Source organism: Hippocampus bargibanti, linkage group LG10, assembly GCF_051943395.1.
Source record: "Hippocampus bargibanti isolate YZ-2025 linkage group LG10, ASM5194339v1, whole genome shotgun sequence".
Classification (NCBI taxonomy): domain Eukaryota; kingdom Metazoa; phylum Chordata; class Actinopteri; order Syngnathiformes; family Syngnathidae; genus Hippocampus; species Hippocampus bargibanti.
In genome coordinates this window covers 9912014-9931300 of record NC_142743.1, presented here as the reverse complement: position 1 = coordinate 9931300, position 19287 = coordinate 9912014, and the positions used below count along the sequence as shown (strand labels likewise).

Sequence of the window (19287 nt, the reverse complement as noted above, 5' to 3'; positions counted from 1 at the left end):
TAATTACCGTTTTTTCTGAAATATAAAGCGCACCTTCAACGAATGACATATTTAAAAACCTTTTCCATACTATACATAAGGTGCGACGCATTATAAGGTGCACTTTTCATGAATGACATATATTAAAACGTTTTCCATACATAAGGGGCATCGGATAATGAGGCGCATGGTCAGATTTTGAAAAAAAATATTTTCTTTTAGGTGTGCCTTATAATGCAGAAAATACGGTACTTATAATTCATTTTGAAGAAAAGAAATAATGAACATCGTTTTTCGGTTCAGCAATATAACCTTGCTCCTTCCCATATCTCGTGGGATGGTTCATGTTTACCTCTCCCCATTTTGCCCGGATTGAATGTTTTTCAACATTTTAGGGGCAATTTTGGGTGTTCGTAGTTTTTTTTGGGGGGGGCGGGGGCTGCCAGGGCATTTTCAGTGTTTGAAATAACGTCTGCCCGGAGGCCCGGGGCATACAACTATTACGTCGGGCGTACAACTTTCAAAACATCTCGGTCTGGGTGGCCGACAACTTCAAGAAAAAGAAAAGAAATGATTTTTTTCTAATCGAACGTTTGTTTTATTCAATAAAGTAAAAGCTACAAGCAAATTGCTACAAGCCACGTGGACTCCTCTTTCTAAGCGCCTTTCAAAACTCTCAAGTACACTTTACAGTCACGGTAAAGTCCAAAGCACGAAACAGGCTTCTGATTGGCTGCCGTGCCGAGGATGCATACTCGGCACAGCAGCCAATCAGAAACCTGTTTGAACGTTTGTCAATTTGCATACTCAGCATGGCAGCCAATGAGAAGCCTGTTTCGTACTTCGAACTATACCGTGACTGAAAAGTGTACTTGAGAGTTTTGAAAGCCGCTTAGAAAGAGGAGTCCATATTGCTTTGAGCAGACAACGCAACGCAAATATTGCATTGTGCACCATGACGACAAACGACAACTGGAGCAAAATCTTCAGCAATGGATATTTACCATAAATTAAGCAAGCATTTGTGGTAGGTACTTCCTCAATTTAAAAAATCATTTATACTTCGCAACAATGTTTTTTTTTTGCGATTAGTCATCTTATTGTGTTTCGAGTTGTGAAAAATGGGGCAGGCAACTATATTGCCGGGAGGCAATTATTCAGAGTCGTTTGCCCGGGTGTCTGCTAACTTTTTGTTATGAGTTTCAGACACTGGCATTATATTTGTACTCAAATGGATTTATCTTCTGAACTGCTCAGTGATCACTTAAAGTTCAGTTAACTGTAGTTAACCAGTTAACTAGTTGGTTAGGTAGTTAGCTTGCTAGTTTGTTAGCTAATGTGTTAGTTATCTAGCTAGTTAGCCACCTGGTCAACTGACTAGTTAGTTAGTTAGCTAGTTAGTTAGTTGAGATTTATGATTGGCTAAAAAATACTGATTATGTAACACCTAAAAATGTGTTGCCTAAAGATTCAGGATGTGTGTGAAAGGTCATTTGTGAATTTTGCACTATGCTACTGACATCTAATTACCTGGGTTTTGTGATTTTATTTTTTCTTCCCCAAGTTGGAATTGTTCCAGACAGTTGAGAAATGTCAAATGCTTATGGGTGTTAATCACATGTATGCATTTTTAGGACTGTTGTCAAAAAGTGTAAAATATGCCTGATCGAAAAATGCGGTCATTCAGAAGGTGAGAAATAGTCATGGGGGTCATGAGTATTTTCAAATCACGATGCTTTGCATCGTTTGAAAAATGCAGGAAATACAATTGTTTCATAAAGTGCTTTGAATTATAGAGTTAAAGAAGTTGGGTTGTCATAGACGTTGGGTGGAATTGAATGCCTTTCGGTATTCACCCACAAATGTGGATTACTCATGACGCATTCAATGACACACATGGGCATGCAGCAGGCCCCCGCGTGCCTGCGGATGGGGCTGCGTGGCGATGCGGCAAAAAAATAAATAATAAATAAATAGAAGCAACCAAGCCGCGGTTGGCAAACAGAAGACGTCCCGCCCGCCGGTGGTACGATCGCGATTGCCGGATTCGGGAAGCACTGCGGAGTGGCATCAAGTGAATCACCTGTGAAGCCACAAACACACACACACACACACACAAACACACACGCATCGCTTACCAGATGAAGTCGGTGCAGTGGCTGCAGAAGGTGGGCTGCTTAAAGAAGCGCGCGATGAACTTGTGGTTCTTCACCTCGTGGACGTTCTTCTGACGGAGGGCGCCCTGGCGAGCGAAACCGCGCGCGCCCTCCGCCACCTCTCCGTCGCTACCGGGGTCAGCCATTTTAACGAGGAGGCGGCGGTCCGTGGGAGAAGAATGAGGAGGAAGTGGGGGTCCGAAGAGGGGCGCAGCGGCGGTGACGGCGGTGGGGATGGGGTGGCTGGGGGAGAGCAAGTTGCGGTGCAGGTGTCTCTTCCTCCTCCTCCACCCCTCGCCGTCGTCTTCCCCGCCCTTGCTGTCAGTCTTGGGTCGGTTCCGACGTGTTTTGTGCTCGCTGTTGCTTCTTCCGGCGTGTCACCGCCGTCGTGCCGCTCGCCTGCTTCCCTGTTGACTGTCAGTGATTCCCCCCCCCCCCCCCCCCCCCTCTCTCTCTCTCTCTCTCTCTCTCTCTCTCTCTCTCTCTCTCTCTCTCTCTCTCTCTCTCTCTCTCTCTCTCTCTCTCTCTCTCTCTCTCTCTCTCTCTCTCTCTCTCTCTCTCTCTCTCTCTCTCTCTCTCTCTCTCTCTCTCTCTCTCTTTCTTCCTTTCTCTCCGTCACTCCCTTGCGACGACGTTACGATTATCGAACGGCGTGATATTTTGATGTTGGGAACTCCAATCATTCGGATTTCACTTCCGCTTTCCCCATTGAAATGAATGGAGGTGCCATTTATCGTATTCCAGTCACTTAAAAAAAACATTTGTTTGTTTTTGACAGCAAGCGGCAGTGTACAATTTTGCCGTTTTTAACGCATTCACTGTCAGACGTGTAAAATGTGTCCATTGCATTGCCAGGGTTTTTGTCATTCAAATTCCAGGACCCACAGAATATTGAGTTTAACGACTATATAATCATTCAATGCAGCGTAAGAAAACAGCTAATTGCTAAATTATATGAGTATGCAGTTATATGAGCTTGAAATGAAGGTGGCTGTCCAAAATACAATGCAATACATACATATTGGTTTATATAGCGCACATGTGTCAAAGTCAAGGCCCGCGGGCCAAATCCGGCCCGCCACATTTTTTTTCGGCCCGCGAAAGCTAATCAAACTTGTTAAATTCCATGATGATTGCTAAAATCTGAGCCAAAATTTCATATTTTTGGATGTCAACCACAATAAAAGTCATTATTCTTGACTTCAGATTTGAAAACGAGTTATTCATTAATTTGCTGGGTGCTCTATATTTAATATTTGAAGGGATTTAAACATTCCAATGGGTTCCCCAAATTCATAACGGCCCTCGAGAGGAAACCATAACTACAATGTGGCCCGCGGCAAAAAGTGACTTTGACACCCCTGATATAGAGCTTTAAAAACAGCTGAACATGGAACAAAGCGCTAATGTGGAAAAGGGCAAATGCTGCCCCTTGTGGAAGGGTAAAAAACATTGCCAGAGGTCTGGCCAGCGTTTTATCGGTACCTCACAAAAAAAAAAAAAAAAAAACTTGGGAATGGCGCTCAACATCATATTTCCAATTCCCGAATAAATTCAGGAACGGCAGTGAATGAGTTAAAATCACGCTTTAATAATGTACTCAAATATATTCCCCAAAAATATGTAGTGTTGCTCCATGATTTCGTGCACCAAATGGCTGCTTTCACTCACCCATTGAAGATAATTACAGTTTATCATATTCTGTAATTCATACAGATTTATTTTTCTCTCCTGTTACTGGGGCGGGGGATGCCAAATTAGTCACAATTTAAAACCAGTTGCGTTTTAAAGCTTTTTTTCTGGCATTTGTTTAAAATATATATATATATATAACTTCACTGGGTTGATAAGATAATTTTAAAATTTAGCAGGATGTCCTTTTCTGATATGTTTTTGTCGTTCTTTATTTTGAAAAGTCGCGTTTTCTTTCTAATATTCCACGTGAAATTTCCACCGATTGTGTCGCTGTTCTCGGTTTGTTATGGAAAACAGCTTGCCACTACAGTTGGTTAGTTACCATGATGTGGGTGTTTTACAGCCATTGTATTGTTATTGTATTGGCTCTTTTGAAAGTATAGTTGGCCATAAAAATATTTACCTGGAGATTTGTTTGTTGTTGTCCAGTTGTCACAGAAAATAATCCACATTATCAGTCAAGACACACAGCGGTTGTGCTGCATTCGTGTAGATTCTTAAAGCATTAGCTACACACAATGCGGTGGTTCAACAAGAAAAGCAAACACAATGGCGGCTGGCATGCTTAAAACTGAAAAAAAAAAAAAAAAAAAAATCAAAAAGGCCCTTTGACAAAGCCAATCTCTCTCTGACATATGCGAGCATTTTTTTGTTTGTCACACCTCTCTCTTATTGCACTTTTGAGCTTCATGTCACTTTTCCTTCTCCGCCTGGTGGCTTAACTGTGCACCTCCTCCCAACAGCATCCAACAAATGTTTGTGGGCGGAAGGTGAACCAGAAAGAATGAGACACACATGTAGAGCCTGGCCAGTTTATCATGATTGTGCACAATCGAGCAAACTCGAGAAAAGTGGGTGTGTTTGAGAGCAGTCAAAAGCATTCTACCGGTTGTTTCCAAACACGTGTTGGGGGGGATTGTATGTCAGTTTTCTCAAATTGCGTTTCACTCAAGAAACATACTTAACAGAATATAGGACGGAGTTCATGGGTACAAATTGTATGCTAACGAGCACGTTCCGTTGTACAGTGTATCGATGAGAAGGTTTCTTCAGCCGTCATCTGTACAAAAGTGAAGGTTTCGGACGTTTCGCCTCCTATCCAAGAGGCTTCGTCAGCGAACTAAAGTCTGACTGGTCGTATCGGCCCCATTTATATATCCCTAATGTCCAGACCTGGTGGCGCCGGACACAGCTATGATAGGTCCCTACTCTCAGGTTGGGGGGGGGCGCGGGACCCCCCCCTGTGGCCCCACTGATTGTTCCTACATTCCTGACTAACGATTGGCCTATTACCCCCACTCCCCCCGGTATCACCTCATCAGCATAACGACCCTCATCGGCATTGCGAAAGTTGCCTAACCTGTTTTGCCTGAGCAGGCTATTGTATGAACGATCCAAATTGAACCTCACACCACCAGACCGGTTTAATGGAGTCAAAACATATCAGGAGAGCACTCACTAACTGTGGGTACCCTCAGTGGTCATTCAACAAATGTCAGAAAGAAAGAATAGCGAACGAAACCAATAATTCTCAAGATTCTAAAAGGAGAGGAGTAGCAGTACCGTACATTGCAGGAGTTTCTGAAAAATTACAAAGAGTCCTTTGGCAACATAAAATTCCTACTTATTTCAAACCGATAAACACGTTAAGGCAAAAATTAGTGCATCCAAAAGATAGGCTACCAAATGAAAAACAAAGTAATGTAGTTTATTCCATACATTGTAAGAATGAAAATTGTAAAGAGCAGTACATTGGGGAGACTCAACAAATTATCAAAAAAAGACTTTATCAACATCGCAGGGATAATACTAGTGGGCCTCAATCGGCAGTACATTTGCACCTAAAAGCTACTAACCACTCATTTGACGACAATGAGGTTAAAATCTTAGCGAAAGAACATAGATGGTTTGAAAGGGGGGTAAAAGAGGCGATTCTTATAAAACAACAAAATCCTTCATTAAACCGGTCTGGTGGTGTGAGGTTCAATTTGGATCGTTCATACCTCTTGGATAGGAGGCGAAACGTCCGAAACCTTCACTTTTGTACAGATGACGGCTGAAGAAACCTTCTCATCGATGGACCACTCCTGTACGACTGAGAGCTTACACAGACGTTGTACAGTGTATTTACTCATTTGATTGTTGGGCAGGGTTTATCACACAATTGTTTACTGTATCATTTTTAGAATATGTGAACGTAGTTTAGAGTTGAAATTACAATATTGCCATCATGTGTATGCACTCAAATCCAAATTTGCATTTTATTGTTTGTTTTATATGTTTGTTGATTACATTGTGATTAAAATGGTTAAATATTAAATAAATTACAATATTTGGATGGACCCCGAGACATAACTACGAATATGTCGAATTTATTTTGAATTTGTGTAAAAACTTTCCGTCAAAAGGATGGAAAACTGGATTTGCTGCCCTCGTGTGGCAATACGGGAGAATTACACGTCGACTCTGGCTCCGAGCTGCTGTACGACCATTCACCACACCAACAGTCGATTGGCCGAACTTTAAGAACCAACGTTTTGATTGGCCAATATTCATCATAACAGTAACCCGGAACACTACTCAAGAAGCAAATTGTGTAAGTGACACTCATGTTTGCTTCGAGACAATAGTAGACATTTTTGAAGGTAGCAATTTTTTGCATCCTTTTCTTCAAACAATGTGTATGGTGAATGAATAATGTTCAGTCATGCCGACGTCTCCCGTAAAAACCCGCATTCCTCTCACGAGTTTCGGACACTTAATAACAGAGGTGAAGGTAAGCTTCATTTTTGCTTGACTCTGTGAATGGAGATAATTCAAATATAAATTAAGTCTATATTGTCAACATGCTTTGCTTGTTACCTTTAGTTTGTAGTAACGTGAGTCTTAATCTCTGTAATTTTTGTTTGTTTTCAAACACAGTGCTGCACTTACATTTTAGACCACATACGAAGATTCATACTCATGAACAATTACTCAAATTCAAATTACCACCTCAATGTAGTAGAATGCCATTTTCCAATTGCAATGACTGCAGTGATTATGATTATTTTTAATCATTGCATTAACTCAATTACTGAACTGAATGTTACATGCTCATTTAGGATAGAATAAATACGAATATGAAAGAAAATACAAATTTTCAGCCTTGCTCTTGGGGAAAAGTAGCAACCAGAAATGTGTTGCATTTTTTGCATGACTCGAGCAGAAATGAAAAGTCTTCCAAACGTGACATGTGTAGTTTGCTTCATATGCTGTTAGTCTAGTAACACCCCACTGTTACCACTGTTTGTTTTCTTTTCACCCTGAAGAGACGTGTGACGTGTTTGCAAAGAGGAAGAAATTGGTTTCATTCTAGCAAAAACACCTGTTACAGGAAACAATCATCCAACATTTTTTTGTTCTTTTGACTTCAAGACGGCGCCGCGAGAGTGGCTGCCTTTCCAGCAGCTCCTGTATTTTGTTTTTCTACTTTAATTTCTTTCATAACTTTGCTGCTGTGGAATGTAAATTTCTCCACTGCGAGACTAATAGAGGCAAATCCAATCTAATCCAAATCCAATCCCAACCTAAGCATCCATTGTCCAAACAGGGTGCAGCTAATTTATCACTGAGTTTTAGGTATTTATTCTTGTGGCATTTCAGAAACAGTTATTTGGCATCGAGGCTCCAACGTCGATGGAACTGACCAGTTTAAGAAAGTACTTCAATAGCTACACGCTGCAGGGGCGCCGAAATGTATGATACACGCATGCATATACAAGTTTGGTTTAGCTTACTCTTGATCCATCCAGACATGATGAAAATCTCTATTTTCTTACAGTGCGTCTTGGCTACTTACGGCATCTTGCTAGTAACAACGACAGCCTATTTCGTGCAGAGACATGGCAAAAAGGAAACTGGGAAGGACAGCAGTGTCTGACAAAAAAGGTGGTTTCAGCCTTTATTTTTGCTGTGAGGACATGATATGATAATAAATAAAGGTTTCATGATATTTGTGTTGTCAAGATAGGATTTGTATTGTCATGTTTTTGTCTTTTTTACTGTTCTGTTATTTACAGCTGGAGTTATGGTGAGGTAATGGGTGTTAGTGGAAATAATTTGTAACCGGTCTGTCAAGTAATGCTTTATTTCAAAAGCGAAGGCAATCGCATTCAGTTGCTTTCACTTTCATTCTGATCTGTACACGCTCAAACCCGTCATCGCGCCACAGTTGCTGTCTTATGTTGGACACGATTATGCGTGGCAGATAATTAGATTCTGATGCTACATTATTGTGGGTTGTTAATGAGATTTGGGTTCGTTCACCAACTGCAATAGAATCCACACCTCATAGAGAAACCATATACCGGATAAAAATAATTAGTTTTTCACCTCCTTCATCCATCCATCCATTTTCCGTACCGCTTATTCCTCATTACCTCTGCACTGTGAAGCTGGACTACCGGGCCGCCCACCTCCTTTATCAATTAGTCAAACAACTTATTACATAATGGTTGACTGAACATGCATTATAATTGTTTTTAACCAACAAAAAAGGGGTGGGGGTACAAGGTTGGTTCTTATTGGTATTAATGCTAGAATCTTTCCAAGTACAGTACCGTCATCATAAGCACTAACATGAAACGTGTAATGTATACATGTTGATTTGTGGAGCACTTTCACAACAGCCGACGCTGTAACAAAGCACTTAACAAAACTGTTAACATCATGTAAAATAATATTGAAAAAATGTTCTAATGTTAAATACGTAATACGCAAATAAATATTGTACCCCCAAACATGCAAATCACAAATACCGGACTTTGCAATATAGTCAATACATTACATATATGCTGTACTTTTAGTCAAGTACGTTTTGGAATTGAGATTAATCCGAATTTTTATTTTTGGGCGTGTTCTTTTTAGTGTAAGTAGAAATATTACTGCAAAATTTAAGTAATAAACGAGAGAACTGCTCCCGTACATCGCTGGCCAGTTTCCGGCGTGTGCCTTTCAAAATTAAAGGTAATAAAAGCCCCAACGAAAGAGAAACTGCACAATGCTGCGTTACCTTCAAGTCACGTGATTTAGCATAAATTGAGGCGGTGCTCTCACACGTTCTCCTCCCCACCCCTTCTTCCTCCTCCCCCTTTCGGCGTACTGCTCTTCATCCAAGAGTTTAAGCGAAAGTAAAACATGTTTCCAGTCCCGTCCAGTTGCAAACTTCAACAGTCCGTCTGTGTAAACTCTCAGTCGTACAGCAGTGGTCCATCGATGAGAAGGTTTCTTCAGCCGATAAACTTCAACAGTCCTCTCCAACTTTGTAAGTAGTTATTCGTTTATAATATTATAAGTGCACAACGGTAACTTATGCATGTTCCTTCCATTTCAATGCGTTAGTTGACATCTGGCTGAATGTTATGTCAGACACGATTTGGTGACTTAATTGTGAGTGTTTACCAAATTTTACATCCTTTCGATGACAGTATGCCCCCGTTATTCACGGTTATAGGGCCTGCCAACAGCTAAAAATGTGTGTTTGATGCCGATGAAAAGGTTTCTTCAGCCGTCATCTGTACTTCTTTGAAGGTGTCGGACGTTTCGCTTCTTATCCAAGATACTTCGTCAGCGAACTAGTCTTCCTGGTAGTTTTGGCACATCAGGAGAGCACTCACAATCTGTGGTTACCCTCAGTGGTCTTTTAACGAATGTCAAAAGGACAGAATAGGGAATGAAACCAAAAATTCTGAAGACACAAAAAGGAGAAGAGTAGCAGTACCTTACATTGCAGCAGTTTCTGGAAAACTACAAAGAGTCCTTTGGCAACACAAAATTCTTACTTATTTCAAACCGATAAACACATTAAGGCAAAAATTAATGCATCCAAAAGATAGGTTGCCAAATGAAAAACAAAGTAATATAGTTAATTAATACATTGTAAAAATGAAAATTGTACTGGTGGACCTCAATCGGCAGTACATATGCACTGAAAAGGTTAAAATCTTAGCAAAAGAAAATAGATGGTTTGAAAGGGAGTAAAAGAAGCTATTTTCATAAAACAGCAAAATCCTTCACTAAACCGCCATGGCGGGGTGAGCTTCAATTTGGATCGTTCGTACAATAGACTGCTTAGGCAACATAGGCTTAGTTATGGTGATGAGCTGATACCAGATAAAATGAGGCAATCAGGCCAGTCGTAGACCTCATACTCAGGCAGGACAATAGAAGTACAGTAAAGTCTCGTTATATCGATATTCAAGGGAGTCCGAAAAAATATCGATATAACCGGGACTATCGATATATCCGATCCTGCGCCGAACTGCATTAAACAAAAGCCGCCAAAAGAGGGCAGCCAAGCGCCATATAAGAAACGGAGCTGGCCATTAGCTCCCTTTTTTTTTGGGTGAGAGATGTTCCCCCAATGTTGCCTCAAAATGGCACATATAATTCTTTAATGATTGTAAACATGTATGCTTTAATCTTCAGAACTACAGTGTATTTGAAACATATTCATAACTGGATGTGTAACAAGAAAGCATATTATCCGAATCTGAAGCCATTGTTTGGATTCACAAGCAATGCAAGACGTCTTGGCGTGAAGTCATTTTTATTTACATTTGAATAAAAAGTGACATCGGCTGTCCTTTAATACACAGTATGGAATGTTAATAATTTTCAAAATCATCGCGCTTCAGCAGACAAAACAAGAAACATTGTTGCAAAAAACGATTGCATTCATATACAGTACAGTGGGCATGTACATAACACAACAGGGAAACTGCAACGCTTACATCTTACTGTATTATGTATACAATTTAAAAAAGTCATCAATCTTCTTCTGCTTCCCATTTTTACCTTTTAACACAAACACTTCAATCTCGTCTGCTACACACGAGCGAGCGTCTGAAAATGAAAATGGCTCTGCTACACGGGTGCTGGGCACGTAACTAAGTCACCTGACCAAGTCGACCAATGGCGCGACTGATGGCGTGACACGTAACCAAGACACGTGACCAAGTTGACCAATGGCGCGACCGATGGTGTGTCACGTGACAAAGTCACACGGCCAAGTCGACCAATAGTGCGACCGATGGCGGCTCATGTGACCAAGTCGACCAATGGCGCGACCGATGGCGGCTCACGTAACAAGACACGTGACCAAGTTGACCAATGGCGCGACGGATATATCGATATAAACAACAAAAATGGCCGGCGGAGGATGAAAAGGAGCACCGTAATAACCGGATTATCGTAATAACCGGGTATCGTACTAAACGGTACTAATTATACATAAAAAGACTAGAAATGTGCAAGGGAAATGAAAATAGTATCGTAATAAGCGGTACTATCGATATAACCGATATCGATATAACGAGACTTTACTGTAATCAGTGCCGTCGCAGGGACTAGTCCTCTGCTCCCCCCAACCTGAGCGCGGGGACCAATCATAGCAGAGTCCGGCACCGCCACGTCTGGACAGGAGGGATATTTATGGGGCCAAAACTACCAGTAAGACTTTAGTTCGCTGACGAAGCATCTTGGATAAGAAGCGAAAACGTCTGACACCTTCAAAGAAGTACAGATGACGGCTGAAGAAACTTTTTCATCGATGGACCACTCCTTTACGACTGAGAGCTTACATAGATGTGTTTGATGCCTTTAAACCCCCCCCCCCCCCCCCCCCCCCCGACTCCTGAAAAAAATACAGTGGAAAAAACGGGGATACATGTTCAATAAATATTTCCTGTGTAAAACTGCCGCCGCCCCCTTGCAAAAAAAAAAAAAAATGCTTTTTGAGTTGTTAAACAAGTTGGCAAGCTCAAAGCACATTTTAATGAGTAAAGTATTTAAAGTAATTACTCTTATTTGAGCAACGTTTTCTGTCCTCTAATTAGGGCTGCAAACGAAAATGATTTCGAATCGGATTTGAAATTGTGTTTTGAGTGTTGTTTTTGTTTTAATATAACAAGAGATTTCATGTTGGATTGGATTGGATATGCCTTTATTAGTCTCACAGTGGAGAAATTTACATTGTTGTTGACATGTTGACAATGCAGATTATGCACAAATTATTTGTTCAATTATTTGTTCCCAGGGTTCCAAAATTGGCACAGATGTAACAGCAATATTAAAAACCATTATTTGCTCCATCTATTGAAATAAAATGTATTATTATCATATTAAGATTATTATGATATTATGTGTGCGTTACTTCCGGGTTGAGTGAATGCTGGCGCATGTGGCTGCCACTGCTCGCCCACAGAAAGACTTATCCTGTGACTGTAAAGTGTCCTTGAGAGTTTTGAATAGCGCTTCTAAATGAAATTTGTTATCATTATTATTATTATAAAATATGAAAGAAAGTCATTCTTCTTTTTCTTTCGGCTTTTCCCTTCAAGGGGTCGCCACAGCAAATCAGTGTCCTCGAAGGGATATTAGTGACTGTTTAAAAAGTGAATACATGCTTCCATCTTGACAAGTCTTTATTTCTACAAACATGTCTGTGCTTCTCACACGCTTAAAAAAACAAAAAGATCATAAGTAACCCAAATTGAGTGAAATAGCTAACCCAGCGCTGGGTCCAAAAGGGGCCAGGCCGATGTTGGGTTATTTATCCCCATTGCATTCGGTTGAGGATTTGACCTTGAGATCAAGATTTTGATCCAACAAGGTGTTAAAAAGTCCCCATATTGGAGAGTTAAAGTTACCAAGAAATGAGAGATTGGGTTATCACAACAGCTATACACAAAAAAAAAGAAAATAAAAATACGGCCTGTAATTTGTGGAACTGTCGCGGCTTGGAATCGAAACGGATTTACGTGGGACAGGAGATGTGAGACAATCTCTTTTCGTCAATGGATGCTACAGCTTTGTGTTTGCTTTCAACATTTAGCTTGTAGTAGACGTGCACATTCCCCCTTGACGTCCCTGATCCACTGGTGAAAAGGACACTTTGATCCTCTCCTCTTTCATTTAGAACTGCTTCATGTCACAAAGAGGGTACAGAAAGTGCTTAAGATGAATGAATGACTCTCTGTGTCTTTGTGTTGTCATATTATTTGTTATTCTGTTTTGTTTTTGTTCTTTTGACTTCAAGATGGCGCCGCAAGAGTGGCTGCTTTTCCAGCCGCTCCTGTATTTTGTTCTTCTCCTTCTGTCATTCCTTTCATCTTCCTTTCATAACATTGTTTCTCCTGGGAGGCTCCTAAAGCTAAATCCAATTCAATCATATTTTGTTCGCAATGTTTTTTTACAAAGAATGTTCTTTTTAATTGACTTCGATACACTAAAATAGCAACCAACTTCAGCTTTTTGACCCAATCTGCTGGTTTAAAATAATTTGGCTAAACTTTGGTAAAAAATAATTTAATCTGTGAGGAAACTATTTATTTATTTATTTGTTTGTTTATTTATTGTACAGAATGCAAGTACTTATGCTATCTGTGAGTGCGTCCTCTGTTTGGACTCTTGTCAACATTTCTGCATGTCTGAATGACGCATTGTATCGTCTATTTCAGCATTTCCTCGTCTTCTCTCAAACGAGAGATCGAATCAGGAAGCAGCCGGCTTTTTTGCCAACTCAAAGCACCATGGTACCGCAAAGTGGACCAAGCAGGTGATGGTTCCCTTAGCCGACATTCTGCCGGCTGGGCACCGGAGAAGAAATGGTACAATATGCGGTCATCCAGCTGAGGTTTCCCTCAGACAACATGGTTAGAGACACGTCTGGAAGAAGAATAAGAAGGAAAAAGAATGGAAACCAACAAAAGCAAGCTCCTGACGAGCCTGCGGCACTTCAACAAGTCCGGAGTACAGAACAGAACCAGGACATCGCTGAGAAGCCGCAGGAAAAGCTGCAGAGTCTTTACTTCTCAGATCAACAACATGAAACCAGGTTTCAGGTACGGCTTGGCTCTTGTTACTATTGTTGTCGTACTGGAATAAGGGTGAAGCGGAGTTCACGGGGGAAAAACATGTTGGTTTTGCTTTTAAATAATCACACTGTACCTGTTGCATACAAACACACCACAGGAGGTATCATTATTCGCTTCACGGTCAATTGATTTGACAAAAGAGAGAAGCCAGAACGCTTGTTGTTTAGTGATGCACTCAGAAGTAGCGCGTTGTTTGGGTTTGAATTGAATGCTACGTGCGCGGGTACCATACCTGTCAACCTCCACGGCTCCATGCCCTTACAAGCTGTCGTATTTCCCCTTACAAAATACAAACAAATCGTACACCATATTTTGTTTTCAAACGTGTTTATTTCTGTAGTTTAACATGTTATATTGTACATGTGTTTCGTTATATCATTCCGTACATATTCTTAATACATGATGAAATTACAAGTGTTGCTTAATTACTACAGTGTTCTCCACTGTATGCTATTGTATGATCGATATGTTTTCCAGACTTTGGCGTTTTTGGCGTGGCTCTGTGTATCAAAATGCGTCTTTAAATCATAGAAACCGGAGGTAGCTCCTTTCACGTCTTTTTTGCAAGCAACACAATATTCCACACCTTTCTTCAAAGCTTGTATCAATCCCTCGTATCGTCCTGACATTTGCTCCCACTCTTTGTAATGCTTCCATTTAATTTATGGCGTTTTAATTCAGGTTCGGCCATTGCCACTTGATGATTGTATCCAAAGAAATGCAATGGGAAATCAATCCCCTGGCGGCAGACGCATACGCACGGTAGCATCAAACCGCTCGCTTCGTTTGCAACGAAAAAAACCGAGACCGAGATAGAGGCTACCGCGGCGAACTCGTTTCACTTGATTGATTTGCCGTTTCGTGATAGTCGGTGTATACCGGATGGTACCCATAATTGACAAATTTGCGTTTTTCCGTACAGATTTTCTTGTACGTCGTACACGTCTTAAAATGCATAATAAATGTACCTTGTACGGCAAAAACGTACCGGTTGACAGGTATGGGGTACAGTTACAGTATCATTCCAAAATATACATTTTGAAGACAATACAAAGTGGTCATTGAAATGTCATCATTGCACTTGAAAATTTTGAACATATCTTTTATGTACTGTCCCTCAATTTATATTTGTCGTTCCTGTTCAGGACTCTCAAATGCAGTACAAATGTAAATATGAATTAGTATAGTTTTGGAAGTGATGTACAGTGATACCTCGGTTTCAGAACTCCTTGGCTTACGAAGTTTTCGGTTTACGAAGGTTAAATTTATGAAAATTTTACCTTAGCATACAAACTTTTTTTCTAGATAGACACGGAGCGCCACAATGAGTGATGTGTCGTTCACGAACGAGCCCGTTCTTCTAACAACAAAATGGCAGCCAACTGTTTTTGTCCTCTATTCCCCGCCCCCAGTCTTCGGTTAAAGCTACGTGATTGGTCAAGAACGCAGCAGTTAGGGGGTGGGGGTTACAGACAGCGAGACAGAGAGCGTGAGGCTGTTAAACATGAAAGAGACAGGCAGACGACAGGGAGAAAATGAGAAAATGGATAGAAAACAGTGAAATTTGGACTCATTTAAACTTTGAAAGTTCAAAGGCAGAGTTTCGACTGCAAGGTTGAAATTCCCATCAATCAGGCTCCACAAATATCCCGCACAAGCCATCTGTACACTTGATGCAAAAAGCTATCAACCCAGCTAAACAGAACACAATTGATGAGGAACCAGGTAAAATTATCGCAGGCAAAGCACCTACAAGGGATCATTCCTCAAGATGGTGAAAGAAGAAGGCTACGTTCGTGTTTAATGCTGATGAAACCTGCCACTCCATTCCATCAAGACATCAACGACCATCACAAAGGTAAATAAAACCACTTTATTATAAAGTATATTTTGTTTCTTTAATTATATTACCATAGCACATTTATTATATGTAAAATAAGGTATATTTTGTGTAGTTTTAAGGCTTAGAAAATTACAAAGTAGAAAATTATGTTTTGTGGGGACCTGGGAACGGATTATTCTCATTTTGATGGTTTCCTTAATGGTGGGATACACACTTTTCGCCTCACACACTCTGTCTGGGAACCAATTAAATTCATAAGCCAAGGTATCACTGTACAATGATATATTATAACATAGATTTGCGTTCACTATTATCATGTCAGATCCACGCTTATATTTGCGTCATATATATCCACTTAAAAGACAGAATTTCAAAATAAAAGCGCCACAAATGTTTTACTTTGATTTCAGAATGACTGTGGGGCAATCCCGATTTGGCCCCTGTGCCGTATTTTGCCACGGATATATTTTGAGGAATGTGTAGTATTTTTGAACAGACATAATATTTACAAGCTTCTTTATGAAAAATGACAACTAGGACAGTAGAAATATTATTATTATTTGAGTAAATCATTTACAGTCCCAGTAAAAAAAGAAAAATACTACAATGAGCTCTTCCTTTATGTGTGCATGACTGTCCTCTCCTGCCTCCTGGTGGTTGGATGAAGGGAGTGTTGGATGAGAATGTTACCAAATGTCTAAATGATAAATCAAGACTTTATCAAATTGGAAACAAGACATTTGACACTGAGATGTTCATGTCCTTTTTTTTTCACTGTACGTGTACAGAATGGAACAGACAAGGCCAATTTGCCAACTCACCTGCGTTCGTTCAGCAGCCCAGAAGAGTACAAACTGGTGAATCGAACTCACCAGCAGCTCCAACACAGCTCCTACTACTGGGGAGCGATGAACATGGAGGAAGCGCACAAAATACTCAGGCTGGCATCACTGGGCACCTTTCTCATTCGGTAACTTTCATTTAGAAAAAAAAAGCTCTATTTATCCTCTATGAAAAATGACAAATCTGACATATATATATATATATATATATATATATATATATATATATATATATATATATATATATATATATATATATATATATATATATATATATATATATATATATATATATATATATATATATATATATATATATATATTGAATGTCTCGATACCCAAGCAAGCAATAGAGACGGAGGTTCGTGCAGGATGATTTATTAAGAGACAACACAAAGCGCTGGTTCCAAAAAGAGGACCAGGGGAATAATCAAAAATAAAGAATACCAAAAATGACGAGTGGGGGGGTACAAAGGGAACCCAACCCGCATACTACGCCAATGGCGAAAAGCAACTCGCACATGGTGGTGCAGAAAAGGAACAATCCCGAAAGATAATACGACTTACGGGATGTGTGCGGGACCTCGGACCGGGTAAAACACGAGCCCCGAAGATATCGAAAGTCCAGGGTACTACAAAGTTCAAATACAAGTTGACAGCGTCCCGTTTTAGCGTCCTGATGAAGGAATTGACAGCAGGTGGCGGAAACAGGGAGGTGCGGCCCCGCCCCCAGCTGTCAAACCGAACGTGACAATATCGAACAAGTAGGATGTTTATTTATAACGCTGCGTTGGGCTCACGGTCGGCGCCGCCGCCTCTTTGAGACGGTTCGTTCTGCTTCACGGCGAGTCGGCGGCTCTGGGTCGGGCGGCACGTCAGCTCGGGATACGGCCGCGCAGAGGGCAACTGGTAGAACTTTTTTACTTGGGCGACCGGCTGAGTCCGAGCGTGTGTGTTGGGTGACCTCTTCTGGAGATTTTTCAACAGCTGGCATATTTGGGTCAGCAGAAAGCATGTGCGCCGACACAGTAATAAAAATTGATAATACGAAATATAAAATGATGAAAATGACACTAAAAGTTGTAAGATTTATAAATGAACTGTCAACATTTTAGTATATATTCAATAGAAAACGTTGCTTAAAAACAACAGATTGACATCGTATACTGTCCTGTCGTATAAACCTCCCGTTGGCCATTTTGAATGCATTTTGACTTATGACCGTTTGACTTATGACCGTTTTGTCGGAAAGGAACCCGGTCGTAAGTCGGATGTTACCCGTAGATGTCTCTGAAGGAGTCCAGCAGGTGTTATGTATTCAAGTCAGTGATTCCTGCACATTAAAAAAATTGGATGGGACACCTGATGGTACAAACCACAACGACATGCAAATGACTGAATCTTGTCTTTCCAGAGACAGCGGGCAGCCGGATGTGTTCTTCACCCTGAGCTACTACAGCGACGACGGGCCAACCAGCGTCCGCGTGCTACTCCGGAAGTTGCTCTTTGCTCTTTGCGGGAGCCAAAAAACGTTCGCCTCCCTTTTCGATCTGCTGGCTTACTACAGGGGCCCGACGTGCAAACTGACCTTACCGTATCGCCAGCAACGCCCCGAGTGCCTCAAGCAGATTTGCAGAAGAGCGATGGTGCGTACGTATGGAGCTGAGAACATAAGATATTTAGCAGGACTCAGCGGTGAGGTGAAAGACTACGTTCTTGCCTATCCTTACTCCATATAGGGGGTATGTGACACACGCACACTGTGCATGTGTGTGTGCGTGCGTGCGTGCGTGTGTGTGTGTGCGTGTGTGTGTGTGCGTGTGTGTGTGTGTGTGTGTGTGTGTGTGTGTGTGTGTGTGTGTGTGTGTGTGCGCGCGCGTGTGCATGTGTGCAGGCTATGACAAGGTGTGATCACAAAACAAATATTTATTTATAGAAAAATGCACCGACAAAGTTTGCACAAGGCTGCATGTGTGCAAGCTATGACAAGTGTGATAACAAAAACATATTTATTCATAGAAAATTGCACAAGAAAACACCAAGAATGAACTAATGTCACAAAGCCAATGATCCGAAGTTCAAGATCAAACAGAAAAATAAAAATACTTGCATAAATGTGTGCATTTCGAGAGCAACAATGGAGACCATCTAGGACAGGGGTGTCAAAGTAATTTTTTGCCGCGGGCCATATTGTAGTTATGGTTTCCTCTCGAGGTCCGTTATGAATTTGGGGAACCCATTAGAATGTTTAAAGCCCTCCAAATATTACATATAGAGCACACAGCAAATTAATGAATAACTCGTTTTCAAATCTGAAGTCAACAATAATGACTTTTATTGTGGTTGACATCCAAAAATATGACATTTTGGCTCAGATTTTAGCAATCATCATGGAATTTAACAAGGTTGATTTGCTTTCGCGGGCCGAAAAAAATGATGTGGCGGGCCGGATTTGGCCCACGGGCCTTGACTTTGACACCTGTGCTTTAAACAAAGAAATGTCCACTAGGGGGCATAAAAACAATTTTGGTGACCTACGAATACTGTATGAAACCATTTTTGGGGGGAGGTAATTTCCTGTTTGTTGCCTATGAAAGGTTGGGAGGTTTAATGACAGGTACTGTAACACAATGGTCGTGTTAATTTGTGTAACACGAATATGTATTCCTCCTTTGTTCTGGTCACAGCTTTATTTCTTGGGATAATAATGTCACTGATGAGTAATTACGTGTACGGTATTTTCCTAAAAATACTATTCGGGAATAAATATATGTAGTAACCAAAGTGAATGTTGAAATAGCTTCCTTGCTTGCGATGCTCACGTTGACATTGACTGACCTCAAAAAGTGTTTACT

At 40.8% G+C, this 19287-nt stretch overlaps 2 protein-coding genes and 1 pseudogene across 7 annotated transcripts in view; 2 read left to right on the top strand and 1 right to left on the bottom strand.

Moving 5' to 3' along the window:
- Positions 1-2567, bottom strand: part of prkcba (protein kinase C, beta a) — a 31518-nt gene extending 28951 nt beyond the window's left edge. For all 4 annotated transcript variants that reach the window (XM_089005354.1, XM_089005356.1, XM_089005353.1 and 1 more), the window contains exon 1: positions 2118-2567. In XM_089005354.1, the coding sequence (XP_088861480.1) occupies positions 2118-2281 (164 nt within the window). In that variant the 5' untranslated portion in view covers positions 2282-2567. The remainder of the gene's footprint in view (positions 1-2117) is intronic.
- A 3841-nt stretch (positions 2568-6408) lies between these two features.
- On the top strand, positions 6409-13459 carry LOC148892345 (ATP synthase F(0) complex subunit k, mitochondrial). 2 transcript variants are annotated; one of them, XM_089006123.1, is made up of 4 exons: positions 6409-6606; positions 7476-7568; positions 7654-7760; positions 13331-13459. In XM_089006123.1, the coding sequence occupies exons 1-3, from the start codon at positions 6538-6540 to the stop codon at positions 7750-7752; spliced, it is 261 nt and encodes an 86-aa protein (XP_088862249.1). In that variant the 5' UTR covers positions 6409-6537; the 3' UTR covers positions 7753-7760; positions 13331-13459. The 2 variants fall into 2 exon arrangements, with proteins under 2 accessions (XP_088862249.1, XP_088862248.1); XM_089006122.1 differs by lacking the exon at positions 13331-13459 and having other exon boundaries at positions 7654-7844.
- Positions 9014-19285, top strand: LOC148892344 (suppressor of cytokine signaling 1-like; annotated as a pseudogene). The gene is made up of 4 exons (XR_016116229.1): positions 9014-9135; positions 13331-13714; positions 16379-16560; positions 17847-19285. The product of XR_016116229.1 is annotated as a suppressor of cytokine signaling 1-like (transcript).
- The last annotated feature ends 2 nt before the right edge of the window (positions 19286-19287 follow it).